Source organism: Seriola dumerili, unplaced genomic scaffold (assembly GCF_002260705.1).
Source record: "Seriola dumerili isolate Sdu_G_001 unplaced genomic scaffold, Sdu_1.0 BDQW01000191.1, whole genome shotgun sequence".
In the NCBI taxonomy this organism is placed as follows: Eukaryota; Metazoa; Chordata; class Actinopteri; order Carangiformes; family Carangidae; genus Seriola; species Seriola dumerili.
The window spans coordinates 9632063-9645934 of NW_019174446.1; the positions used below are offsets into that span (position 1 = coordinate 9632063).

Genomic DNA, 13872 nt, shown 5'->3' on the forward strand with positions numbered 1-13872 from the left:
GGTCATCAGTAGCAGTCATTACTGGGCAGCTAACAGGTGAGAGCTACGTGAAAATGAGGCAGGGCGTTGCTGAAAAGTCCAAGATTGTGCAGTCGGCCCAGCCTGAGTAAATAAACCAGGCCTTGTTATTCCAGGTGGTGGCGTTGTGTAGGTGGGGGAGGAGACAGTTAGTGTTGATGTTGCCAGGTGCTGAAGTTATCATCAGTTATCATCGTACGGATATATGACGTCATTTACTGTTAAACTGTGAGGCGGGGTTTGCAGATTCATTGATGGATCTGTTAGTAAATGCTTTGCTTGTTAAATATTTTAGTGATGATTCTTGTACAAATGTGTGTGACTAAACCTGTCAGTAGACGGATTTAGACAGGTGCAAGGATACACACACATACACACACAGACACACACAGACACACACACAGCAGGAGACAACAGAACAGGAGGGTAATGATGTTACTAGAAATAGCTCTCATACCCTTGTTGAGGGAAGGAGGGCAGAAAGAGTGTGTTTGTGTGTGTGTGTGTGTGTGTGTGTGTGTGTGTGTGTGTGTGTGTGTGCGCGTGTGTTGGATTGTTGAACCATTCACTTTTGTGGGACCATCAGCTCTTCAGCAGCAGCTCCTCTCTCTGGGAATCTGCGTTTGGTTTAGCAGCAGTTTTCCCAGGAACGGGTCAGTGTAAGTAATTTTAGGGGTAAATTCAGTGTGGTATCTTTGGCTACATTAGTCCTTTATAAAAAGCTTGGTTTGGGGCGTGGGACATTACTGAGTTTCCAAGTGATTCAGTTTGTTCATTTGTTCATTTCTTAAGCGACGTTACTCAAAGATTTACTGATTTAGTTCTAGTTTCAGTTTTGTCTGGCACAGCAAAGAGATGGTATCAGTAGTTACTGTGACTACACAATGAAGGGTAAAAGTTGAAACATTTACAAACTCTTTTTAAGACGTAAATATTGAAATTAAATTATACGTTGCAACATAACAGCTGACCATTCCAGCACTGACGTTGAGTAGATGGCGAGAATCAAAATTGAGTTATTCAAGCATCTGACGCCAAATAGTTTTTATTAGTGTAGCTGTCAGTATTGGCACACGGAGCAGTGTTGGGAGTTACGAGCGTTCAGGGATGAACTGTAGTGGTAGTAAGAGACTGAGCAATAAGACATTTCATAACCAAATGGAATTTGTTTTTCTTCTGACTCTAGTAGTTTGTGTTTTGACGCTCTGTACAAACAGTGTGTGAGGAGCACTCTGTATGCACGAGTTTGTGTGGTAGTGACACTTTGACACATAGAACGATGTGTGTGTGCTTATGGGCTTGTCTGGGAGTTTTCATCTTTACAGCGAGAGGTAGAAAAACACGTAAGCTGACAGTTTGCTTCTTAAAAACCAGTCTCTGTTGAGGAAGTGTTGGTACCTCATATTTTCCAGGTCATGTGGTTGTTGTGTCTGAATATTTCATGAAGTACCTGTCAAGATGAGACCTGACAGAAAATGGTGGGCAAGATGGAAGTGGCATTATCTTGTAGTCTCCTCTGACGTTCTTCACGTTTAGAAATGGATATTAGCGGCACCTGTTATAAGTGATTAATGTGTTTTGGGTTTTTTTTGTTTTTTTTATTTCTTCTAGAGATTGCAACAGAGACAGCCCTATCTATTTATCACCTATAAGCTTTCTTTTTGCCTCTTCCGCTGGATTTTAAGAGGTGATAGTTCAGCAGAAACAAACAAAGACACAAGCAGCATTTTTGTGTTACATGGTCTTTTTCCTTGTTTCCAGCACTATCTTAGAGGAGGAGAAGCTCCAGCAGAAGGAGAGGAGCAGGATGGAGATGAGGAGGCAGGTCACTGTTTCTTGGGACTCAGGAGGGTCTGATGAAGCCCCGCCAAAGGTAAGACATACATCAAATGGGTCTGTGTCTCCGAGTCTGTTTGTGTCTGAGTGCGGTAACCACACATAGTCCCAGCCTATCTAATTTGGTTTCATGTGGAGTTGCTGATATATTTTTTTGTTGACTTTGCTGCATTACACATGATTATAAGTGGCCACCATAAATATTTAGACGCTCAGCTAATTCTGCAGGATCTTGCTGAGGTCAGTTGTCAAGAGGGGTTTTTTCTCGCAATGATAATCAAGTTAAGAAAAACAAATCTAAAAGGGTTTGAGCTCTTGAATCCAGGCTTTTCATGGAGGAGTGTCAGATGGGTGTAGCTAAGTCCCATAGCATGGGAAAAATTCCCTCACACAAAAAAGAAGAGACTCTTCAGGTGAATTAAATGTGACAGGAAAGTGAATGTTTTGGTCATAATACCACTGATCATGTGACTTTTATGTCACATTTTCACACATTTGGCAGCTTTTAGATATTATAAATGTATTATTGTTTGTTTGTGAAAAGCCGCTGTGCAGGCATTTTTTTGTCTTATACTGTATGTCACCGTATAATCACCCTGAGGTGGGCGGGTTGAGGTTAGTATTTCAGTTCAGTAGATTCGAACGAACGATATATATTGATGCTTTTTGTAATATGCATATTCAAGCCCCTGACCACAAACTCTCAGCACATGCTGTGGAAAATTATCCAAAACTGGAACAAGATGTATTTTTCTAACTAGCTCCCTTCAAATGTGTGAACAAGGTTGATTTCTTGAATAATTACCTTTTACAAATATGACATTAGTTCTTAGATTGTTCTCTTTGTAAGACCATAAACTCCACCCCACCCCCTCCTCCACTAGTACCATCCCACAGCTCACAGCTTGTTGCCCCAGCTGCTGGCTGCTTCACCCTCACTCACTGCCCCGATGCCCCTGCTGTTAGCATCTGTTACCTGCTTCTTTTGGTCACAGTTAAAGCCATATGTCTTCAACAGTAGTTAATGAGATTGAGATGGTTTGTTTTTTTTCTTTTATAACTTCAGTAATGTAGTTGCCCATGCTTGAAATTAAACTTGGTTTCCAATGTAAATGAATGTTGCATTTGTTTAATTTGACAACAAAAATGTCAAAAAAAAAAATGTTGTTAAGGGAATTGAAAGCTTTGCTGACGGTTCAGAAACATTGCTCATTGCACATTGCTCTTTCGAGGCTCAATCTCTGTGTGGCTTTGGTTACAGTCGTGCATATTTTGGTCTGTACTCCATCTCATCCCCGTCTTTCTCACCTGTCCACTACATGTCTGTGTCTTCTATGATACCTTTTTTATTTCCATTTGTCCCCCCTCTACCTTTGTCTTTCTGTTTGCAGCCCAGCCGTCGTCCCTCCCTGCAGACCACCTTCAGTCAAGATTGCCTTTCCACTCCTTCTTCTCACCACCATTGCCATGAAAACCAGCACTTTGCCTCCCAGCTTTCCCTTTGCCTCGGAAACCCTCATCCTTCATCTCCCTGCACCTCCTCTCACCTACCCACTCCTCCACTCTGCTCATCACCTCTGCAATTTCCCCATCGCTTTTCCTTTTCTCCCAATGCTCAGCCTCAATCACTTCCTCTTCAAAACGCCACTTACTACAATCGTTCATTCTCTCCACACCACACTAGGTTGAATCCCGAGTCCCTACAGTTTCAAACTAACCTCTGTTCTCCACCTCACACAGATTCAGACAGCACGTCCAGTGGCAGCTGCCCCCACAAGATAAATTCCCCTACTAACAGCCGCCTGCTCTGTTCATCGCAGCCAACGTCAAACGACTCCCACTGCCGCCCCAGGCACCGCTCTCCTCTCCTTTCCCAATCCAGTCCTAACCTTAACTCTCTGCCCAGCAGGATGTCAAACGTTTGTCCCCTCACCCTCCAAAACATCCAGCAGGAGTCAAATTCTAATCTTAAAATCCCACTGTTGCCCAGCTTTCATCCTGGCTGCCAAACTAATCCCAGTACCCCACTCCAACCTGACCCTGACCCCCAGACCCAACACCGTGCGGTGCAGTCATGTGGGAGGCCCCCGCTGGTCTGTCCTACTCCTCTCACTCCCTATACTCTGCCCTCCAGTAACCCTCATCCACCCAGTCAAATACCAAGCTTCCCTGTAACTACTCACACGCCATTTCCCATCCCCTGCTCTCAAAGACCCATGTCCAGACCCTTGAAGGCAGGTGGTGTACTGCTACACTGCTCTAAAGCTGTTTTTAATCATTAAAACAAACCTGTTTGTCTGTATCAAAGAAGGTTGCAACAGTCTTGGTTGTGGAGCCTTTGATAAATGTCCAGAGGGATTTAAAAATAATCCTGATTCAAAGATTTGCAGGTCCAGGTACAAAAAAACATCATATCGAAATTTGATCTATTAAGGCTCCTGGAGGTAGATACATTTCTTATATGATTGTGATTGAAATCACCAAAGCTGAGTTTTGTCTTTTGAAATAAGAAGATTTCCACTTTGAATATTTTAATTCTGTCCACATGTTGTCTGCATTTGGCCACTCGTGGTGCTAAGATAAAAAATGCCATCCAGTAATTTGGCAGAATTTGACAGAAACATCACTCGCAGAGATCTTTTCTTACAGCCCCTGATAACTTGGTTTCACATCTAAATCTTTCTGTATAATATTAAATATTCATAACTAAATAAGCAAGAATCAAAGATAAAGATTGGAAAAACACATCCTTAGGTATTATCTGTTTCATTGTGATATGTATATGTTTTCAGGACCTTAAACATTTGATTTTCTTTGACATTGGTGCTTATTTAACAGTTGGCCGGTTACTGGGTTCAGGACACTGGTTCATTCCCAGGTTTCTTTTCTCTCTCTATCCACCACATGACAGCCAAAGTTAAAAATAAGTACAGTTTGGTTTAATTAGCTGCTTGAAAAAGAAAAACATACTGAAATAAGAACACATTAGTCAAATTTGTTTTGGCTGAACACAAGGAAACGGAAAAGAAGTCCACTGTCAAAAAAAATGTTGCAACATTTTTTGATTTATGGCTTTCATAGTCATCATCTATGACTAAACTCACTCTAAACTTTGAATCATCGATTATAACCGAGTGCAGTGATTTTGATGCCAGTGACAGTGCAATCAGCATGTTTGTGCCTAGACTGGTAGCATGCTTTAGGACCTGAGGGACACGCTGTTTAAATGTCCTCCGTCATGATTGAATGTAGTTACATACGTTTGTGTTTGTCTGTGTCAGGCATTGTGTTGACGTGTCCTCGGATTATTGCGCCCTATTTCAAGCCTGCTCCGGATGCCTGTGTAAAATCCTAATTCCACTGGACTAAGTGTCCGACTCGCCTCACAAACATGGAGCTTAGATACAGTATTTCATGGATAAGCCAGAAAAAGCAAACAGTCGCAGAATTCACAAAAAAAAATCTTGTGGTCAGCTTTTAAATTTCACTGGAATTTAAATGACGAGGAATGAGCTCAGTAAGCATGTTCAAACCATTTTTTACACTAGGTGGAACCTAAAGTCCAGAACTAATGCTGTAACGCAGCAACTTTTCCTCTCTCCAGCTGCAGGTCTCATATGTGTCCAAGAGGAAACTTTCAACTACTGAAACATACAATACAATTCACTATAATGCTATGGATCTGCATTCTGCCACATGGATTTACTGCATATACAACTGAAGCTCATAAGTGTTAAGCCTGTGTTTGAGACAGTTGCTATAAATACATGAAGACCTAGCTAAAAGGTCTCTCTCTACTTAAGCCTGTTTATACAGAGCAAGCTCTCTGTCACCTTGACCTAGCTGTTGGGTGCTGGCCAGTGGTGCCACACATGAGCTTGTTTTTGTAGGTGACTCCGTTTTAGGGTGAACGTTCAGCCTTCTCTCGGAGCTGTAACAGCACCCTAGCTCAAGAGTAAATAAGAAAAAGAAAAGCAAGAAATACTGTTACAATCAGAGATGAGTGATTGAAAGCAAAAATACAGTTTAGTTGTATAAGGCAGCAGGAGGACAGGTCACAAGTTAAATCCCTGCAACAGCCAAGATCCATTCCTGTTATCACTGAGACGTCGCTGTTACAGAACCATGTTGCTGTATGTTTGCACAGCACTGTGACCCTTATTATGGTGATAGATGTGTCTGTGTGGGAGTCGATGAATTGTGCCTCAAAGTGATACATGAAGCGAAAAAAAAAAATCTTAATTACACTGTGCTACACAACATTCCTAAAATGTTTCATGGAGTTATGATACATGCTGGTAACATATAGGGAATGTGAGGGTAAGTGCCTCACAGCAGCAGGTTCATTTTAGAAAAGAATCTCAATCACTGTGTTGGCTGCCCTGAAATCGCTGCATTTTTAATTTATGCAGTCAGTTGAAATGCTGAAGGTAGTGACACATTTAAAATACAGTGGTGTGTTCTGCCCTCATAGCTGTGGCTTGAGGATTTCTGGTTAACACACACAAAGCCATACATTTCTATCAGACAGGGAACTGGTTTGTAGCAAACAGGGTACCACAAGTCCCAACACTGTATCAGCTTATTGTCCTTGCCAGTAGATGGTGTGCATTGGCACATCTGCAGGTGTAAACTTCTGCTGCTGTTACTTGTTTTTCCTGTAAGTGACGAGCTGGACCTGAATCTCCTGGCACTGCAGTTCTACGATTTTGGTCGTTAATCCTTACATTCAGATATTCATCCACACGTCTCCAGATAGAGACAGACAGATTTCTGTTTTCTACTGGTGTGACAGTCCTGTCTGATTAACCTCCAGTCTTTCTGTCTGTTGTCCCTGTGTTTATCTTTCTATTTTTAAACTGGGTATTCCCAGGGAAACCTCCCTTCACATGGACTGACTGAGACAGGGCTGTGAATCTGGGGCAGATTGAGACTTTAAAGATATAATTTTCTTCTTGAGTAGGAAACTTGTGTCCTTCCATGAGTGTGCATGTCCACAAACATGCTGTATGTTTCTGTCTGTTGGTATGACTCTGTGTCTGAAAGTTTGAAGCTCCCTTTTGTCTCGTCTTCAGTTTCTTTGTTTTGTCTGCTTCTCTTTGTCCTTCCCTTCCTACTTTTTTTCCTTTCCTTGTCTCCCTCCCTGTCAACCTTTCCTGTCTTTCTTTGCTGTCTGTCTCCCACCCTCCCTGTGTGTCTTTGTGTCTGTCTTGCTGTCGGAGGTGTGGTCCAGAGAAAGCTACTATGAGAGACTGTGGAAGGTAGAAGTTACAGTAATATTGTGCTAGACACCAGCTCTGTGTTAGACTTCAAATCATTCAGAAAAATGTCTCCAGTCATTCTTAGAGGGGAAACTGTTCATCAGCTTTTAACGACTTCATCTCAAAAATTCACCAGAAACCAACAGAGGAAACAAGGCTGTGGGTTCACCAAGGACTTCTGTTTTTAGCTACAAGTGCTAACCAAAGGAATAGAAAAGAATAGGATATATATATACTCCAGTATCAGTCTACTAAACCCTGTTCTTTGGCCAACAGCATTCAGCAGCAGCAGCAGCAGCTTGCATTACAAATGCCTCACAGTTGGAAAAATCCCATTTCTTATGCTGTTTAGAAATATTTTACACTTCTGTCATTCAGCCTCATCAGCAACAGTACATCCATTCATCCAAATTAGAAAAGAATTTGTTCTTGAAATAGGGGTCTTTGGTGAACATGCAACCATAACACACTGTTTACACACCTGCATCACATCTAACCAGATTTCCCAGTGATCGCTAGTCCAGGAATTTAACATAGTGTATACCGGTCATCCATGGATGTTGATGTTTGTAACACAGGGACAGTAGTTCATGCCAGTTCAACTAACAGCTTGCTGGACTTGCAGCCCAGTGGGTGGTCCCTTTTTTGATTGACAGCTAACCCAGCCACACAAACAGCTCCCGGAGGTTTGTGTGTTGATTGTCTGAATGACCCGGTGTCTCGTCTTCTAACGTTCAGTTTGGAGAAAAAAATGAACAATATTTAATCTTTTGTTTTTCCCTCTCTGTCTTTCTATTCCTCAATCTCTCCCTCTCTTTTGCTTCATCCATCTGTCTATCCTTCTCTCCTTCTTTCTCTCTCTCTCTCTCTCTCTCTTTTCTCTTTTCTTTCTGTCTCTGTCTATAGCCGAGTAGACCAGGCTATCCCAGTCCTCGCTCAAGTGATGGATTTTACCCCAGTCCCCAGCATCCGGGACACTACCAGGTATGTAGACTCTTCTGCTCCTGTAGCATTTTGTATATAATGGCAGAATTTAAATTGTGATATAATTTCATACAAAGTGTTCAGAGTAATCAAGACTAGAAGAACTCAAAGATGACTGATGAAAGACTAACATTTGTCTCTGTCCTCCCTCCCTGTGTCAGATGGCAGGGTACCCCGGCCCTCACACCCTCCCCTCTGTGCCCAGCGCCCTGTACCCCCCACAGGCAGCAATGCTGGACACACACCACGCCCACACACACCCCCGCCACCACGTCCACACACACTCGCACATGCAGCACCTTCCCCAGCCTCATGGACAGGACATGGCACTATGGGGCTCTGCGATGGAGGTAGGAGACCAATTTCATACCCGTACACACACACACACACACACGCATACACACACACACACACACACACACACACACACACACACACACACACACACACACACACACACACACACACGCATACACACAAATATGTCATGACAGGATTGTCAAGTAAAACACATAGCAAGCTGATCCTTACCCAGTCTAACTCACAGCCGTTCATACTCATGTCATGTTGACAGCTGATCAAAATAGTGAATAGCTTTTCAAAAAGCTCTCTTTTTATATATGTTTTATATGTATGTTGTTATGTTTTTAATTTTCAAGACTTTAATCTGCAAGTCCAGCTCTGAGTGGTTAAATATTAAGATCCTTTTTACTTTCTGTAAAAGAGACTGATCATTCTGCGAGGAGGTATTGTGATTGAACACTTGCATAACTCAAACAAATTTAATTAATTATCCAAATATTAAAATAGTACAAATCAGTGGCCCATTGACACCCATTATTTTTAGTGTGTGTGTGTGTCTATCACCTCAGTTCAGCCTCTCATCAGTCTGGTGTATGTGTCTGCCTGTCTCCATGTCCTGTGTTTGTGTTTATGTTTGTGTGTATGTGCATGTCTCTCGTCATCTGTGACTTTGTGTGTGTGTCCCTGTGGTGGTGTGCATGTCTGTTGCTACGCCTTGTCTTTTGTTGCATGTTTGTTTGTGTGTTTGTGTGTGTGTGTGTGTAGGACAGGGCAGTAGACATGCAGCAGTGTGTAGGCCAGCAGTGCCTGTTAATGGAGGAACAGCTGATGATACAACAACAGCAGATGGAGGAGGATCAGAGGTGGCTGGAACAGGAGGAAAGGCTGCTGGTAACACACACGGCACACACAGTGGAAAATACATACACACACAGTTAATACGTACACAATACTAAGAATGTGAGAGAACATTTAACTTCAAATGTAAGAGCTACATTAACTACAAATATATATCTGCACAACCGGGAAAGTGTCACTGCAGGGAGGTTCATAGAGAAACAGCTACATCATAAGACTCTCGAGTCTCTGCTGGCGTGTTGTTGTGCATGGTACAGTGTGATGTCGTTACCTGCAATGCACAGCTTTCTTGCTTAGTTGCCATCATTGACTTGTTGGTTGTGTTGTTGAGGGTTTTTTTTTTTTAAGTTCCAAGATGCATGTTGTTGTGTTTTTGTATATGTGTTAATGGACTCTCTGAAACTCCTTATCAAAGACAAACATATTCATATGTTCATTAGGGTCCTTTAATTGTCCTTTTGATGTCAATTCAATTAGATATAAAAGCTAAAATAAGACTGAAAGCTGTGATCACTTAAATTTCCAAATAAAATGATACTTCAGTCCTGATAAAAATTACATTTGTACCTATAGTAGTGAAAGTTCTCAGCTGCAGTCGCAGTGATAATATAATTGGTTAACTAAAAGTTTTGAACGTGTGTTTAAACCTGCTGCATTGTCCTTGAGCAAGACATTGAATCTTCACCCTTTTCTAAGCGCCACTGACATAGTGGTGCTGCTGATTTTCTAGGATAAGTGAAAGTAAAAGGAGGATTTTCTGGGATCACTTAAGAACCACAATATTTGGAGGCTTACCATGGGATGGAAAATGTTACTACTATATCCATTAAAGTTGAAATTAGCTTTTGGTTTTTTTTTTTTCTTCATTTGATCAATTGCCTCAGGCACCTACACTTAAGTACTGTTATGCACAGTATCTAATCCTCATAAGCTCACATAGTTTCTCGCTACATTACCACATTTAAATTCCTCATAAATTAGGGCATTAAGTTCCTACTAGAGCCTCAACAACTCAACAGTTGGTTGTGCTGTTAGTTACAACACTGACAACTGACAATCCTCTGTGACTTTTCTACACTTCCAGTACCTGCATATATTTCCATTCACACTACCATAGACCATGTTGTGCTGAAGAAAAGTGTGCCATACTCTATAATCACTGACCGACGATCACCTACTTTCAATTCAGAATATTAATTACCATCTCCCCTGTTTATGTTAGCAGTGGAACCTGGTTGTTAGTTTCTCAATGTTCGTTATCACAACCTGCTAGCAACTACAGCTTCTTCTCAAACTCACATAGAGATCAATGAATGCAGAGTTTGTTGCTGTGTCTTAGATAAAGCGTGAAAAATGTGAAATGTTTTGATGGAGGGACCCTCGACATGGATGATGGGGCCAAAAGGGAGGAAACGTTTCTTGTAGGATGCATATTTCCGTGAACACTGATTGAAGGATGTCTGGGGTTTTTGCTCAAGAATTTTATTGTGTGTGTGTGTGTGTGTGTGTGTGTGTGTGTGTGTGTGTGTGTGTGTGTGTGTGTGTGTGTGTGTGTGTGTGTGAGAGAAAGTTTGTAGGCAGGTGTGGCCTGTGTGAATTCCAGGCTAATGATAGGTTTACAGAATCTGACAGCCCAGTCAACAGTCTGTCTTTGACCCACAACCACTAACTGACAACAGACAAGATTACTGAAAAGCTTGGGAGGCATATACATATATGTGTGTGTGTGTGTGTGTGTGTGTAAAGTGTGTGTTATAGGCTGGCTGGTTTTTGTAACACTGTCACTTCAGGGAGGGGCGAGAGAAAGGGAGGAGAAAGGAAGGTTTTGGGAAAGAAGGGTAGACGAGCTCACACACTGACACATGCTCTATCCCTCCTCCCCCCCTTTTCTCCTCTCCGTCCCTTTCTCCGTGCGTCAGATATAAGTGCGCTGGAGGCAGGAAGCCGCAGTTGAATCTGAATTCTTGTCTTGATGAAACTGCTGACACAGACGAGGGTGCAGGCTAGCACACGGACGAAAACACTCAGATATACACAGGCAAACAACGCTACAGAGAGATATAATAAGATCAGAAGATAACAACACAGACACAACACCTGAAACAACCAGGACACAAACCATTCATCAGGCAACTTTGATGAATTCAGTGGCAATGCTGGTCTTCAAGTCCTGTCTTGGAAAACTGGTAGGCGAGGATGGATTGTGTGTGTGTGTGTGTGTGTGTGTGTATGTGTGTGTGTGTGTAGTTTTATTTTTGGGGGGCTAAGTGTCAATCTGAAAAGTTGTTCTTAAGCTGGAAAATGTTTGTGTGTTGAGTGAAATTCCTGGACATTTGGATCCTGCAGCTTTGTACAGTGTGTTCTTGTTTTTATTGGAGGTTTCATGCAGGGGAAGTGTGTTTGGATGCATATTTTAAGACTTTTTTTAACTTCACTGCTGCGACCCACTCATTCATTTCCTCATTCACTTAATCATTAAGACTTCAGATTAAACTTTGATTTGGAGAATTGGAGAGTCTGCTCACTTTCACCTCATTCAGATCACTGTGTAAACTCATGATGTTGATGATGACAGGGTTACTTATTGTCATGTATCCTTAAAATAGCCTGATGGTTAAAGATTTTTAATGAATCAGTAAAGTGACTGAGTTCGCACCATATAATGCATCAGTCTGACAACAGCATGAGATACTGATCTAACAGCATGCCATTAAGGCGTATTTGCCTCAGAGAAATCCCGGGAATCAAAATCCAGTACTGCTTGTATAGTTATATACAGAAAAGCAATGTGACTTAATTCATTGAACAGTCACAGTCATTTTCAAAAACTGTAAATATAGAACTTTTGTTTTGTTTATTGATAGCAATTTGCAATGAAAGCAGCCCTGAACTTACACACTGTTGCTATGTGGAGATTTGTGATTTTTTTTTATTTTTTTTATTTGCATGTGTTTAGAAACCAGACACTCGAAGTTCTAGAGGGAGTCTGGACAGAGAAGAAGGTGGACTTCAACCACCGGTAAGTTACTTTCTAGTTAGTTGGTGTTATTCATGCTACACAGGTTGAGTAAGAAAGTTTTTTTTGGCGACAGGGAGTTAATATGACCTGGAGGGTGTTTTCTTTTTTTCTTTTTTCTTTTCTGAATGAACTGTGTTTCACCCACAAGCTGTTTTCACTGTCAAAATCATGACATTCATCCCATGTCCCCTACCTCAACATACACATCTTAGAAATAGAGGGAAGTTGTTTTTCTTGGCTGTTTGTGTTTTTAAGCGAGGAGGATGTCTGATAAAGACAAATGTTGACGGAAGTCCACGTTCTGGTTGGACTCACTGCAGTTGGCTGAAGTATGTGTTTGTTTTGAATAGAGCTGAGGGGATTGATCCAGGGACAGGAAGTGACCTGTTGGGGGTGGGGTCATCAATGAGGGGTCAGTGGATTCCCACAACATCACCGCTTATTTATAGAAGACAAAGTAGCCATGTTTTTACTCATCTGTCTGTCCCAGTGCTGCCCACAGAAACTCTGCACCAGGAATCACACACACACACACACACACACACAAACACACACACACACACACACACAGAGAGAGAGAGAGAGGAAAATATGGTGGATCTGGTCTCATAGAAAGTCAAGGGCTTTGGCTTTTCAACATGTTTTTTTCAACAGGCAGCCTTAAAGTTTGATGATGATTTGCCCTAAAAGTCAATATGTCATGTGTAGAGCTGAAATAATTGATTGAATGATCATTTAAAAGTCAGTTGGAAGAAGCAACTATTTTGATTTTTGATTAAGTAATTTTTTTAGCAAAATGCCAAATAATAATAATAAAATCATCAGATGCAGCCATATTCACATGAATGTGGATTTCTGATCACTTCAGAGGGCTAACCGCATCATTTTGTAAATCAGCACTGTGAGGTGACTGAAATGATTTGAACATTGACAGATGGACTTTTTCATTTCAAACCTACTGGTGCTGAGATCATCTTTTTACACAGGTTGTATTGAAAGGTAATTTCATCACATTTCCCCTCTTGTAATATTTTTTGTGTGGACTTGAAGCTGAAGTCTTCGTGTTTTTCTTGAAGCTTTTGAGTGATTAATCTTCGTTCCGACTCTGAATGATGTTGTTGATCTGAACTTCTGTGTAGCCAGAGTCTGAGGAGCCGAACTCTGAGTTGTATGTTGATGTCTGTTACGGCCCTGATGCCAGCAGAGGTTGTTGTAGCGGTCTGAAGTTGCCATGGGCAAGACAGATATTTCTGTCTCTGTAATTCATCTCGCTGCTTGTCCTCCTCCCTTTGAATGGCTGTGGTTTGTGGTGGGAAAATCTCCCGTGTGTGTGTGTGTGTGTGTGTGTGTGTGTGTGTGTGTGTGTAATGCTGTAGTAGAGTATTTTTGGGTGTTGGTGGTTGTCAGACCATGACACTCTGATGGCACCAGGGCTTTCGAAGCCCTCTGTACTGTTTTCTCACACAGAGAAAACAACAAAGATGCTGTAATAATGCAACAAAGTCAATATGTAACATGCCTGGTGCCCCTATAGAGCCACAACCATCAAATCATAAAAACATGCTGTGGGATTTTTTTTCTGGTTTTAAAAGG

The 13872-nt window shown here is 41.7% G+C and overlaps 1 protein-coding gene across 3 annotated transcripts in view; it reads left to right on the plus strand.

Annotated features, from left to right (window-relative positions):
• Nucleotides 1–13872, plus strand: part of ptk2 (protein tyrosine kinase 2) — a 42994-nt gene that overhangs the window by 22888 nt on the left and 6234 nt on the right. For all 3 annotated transcript variants that reach the window (XM_022753455.1, XM_022753456.1, XM_022753454.1), the window contains 5 exons: nt 1780–1891; nt 8022–8099; nt 8261–8449; nt 9168–9293; nt 12217–12279. In XM_022753455.1, the coding sequence (XP_022609176.1) occupies nt 1780–1891; nt 8022–8099; nt 8261–8449; nt 9168–9293; nt 12217–12279 (568 nt within the window). The remainder of the gene's footprint in view (nt 1–1779; nt 1892–8021; nt 8100–8260; nt 8450–9167; nt 9294–12216; nt 12280–13872) is intronic.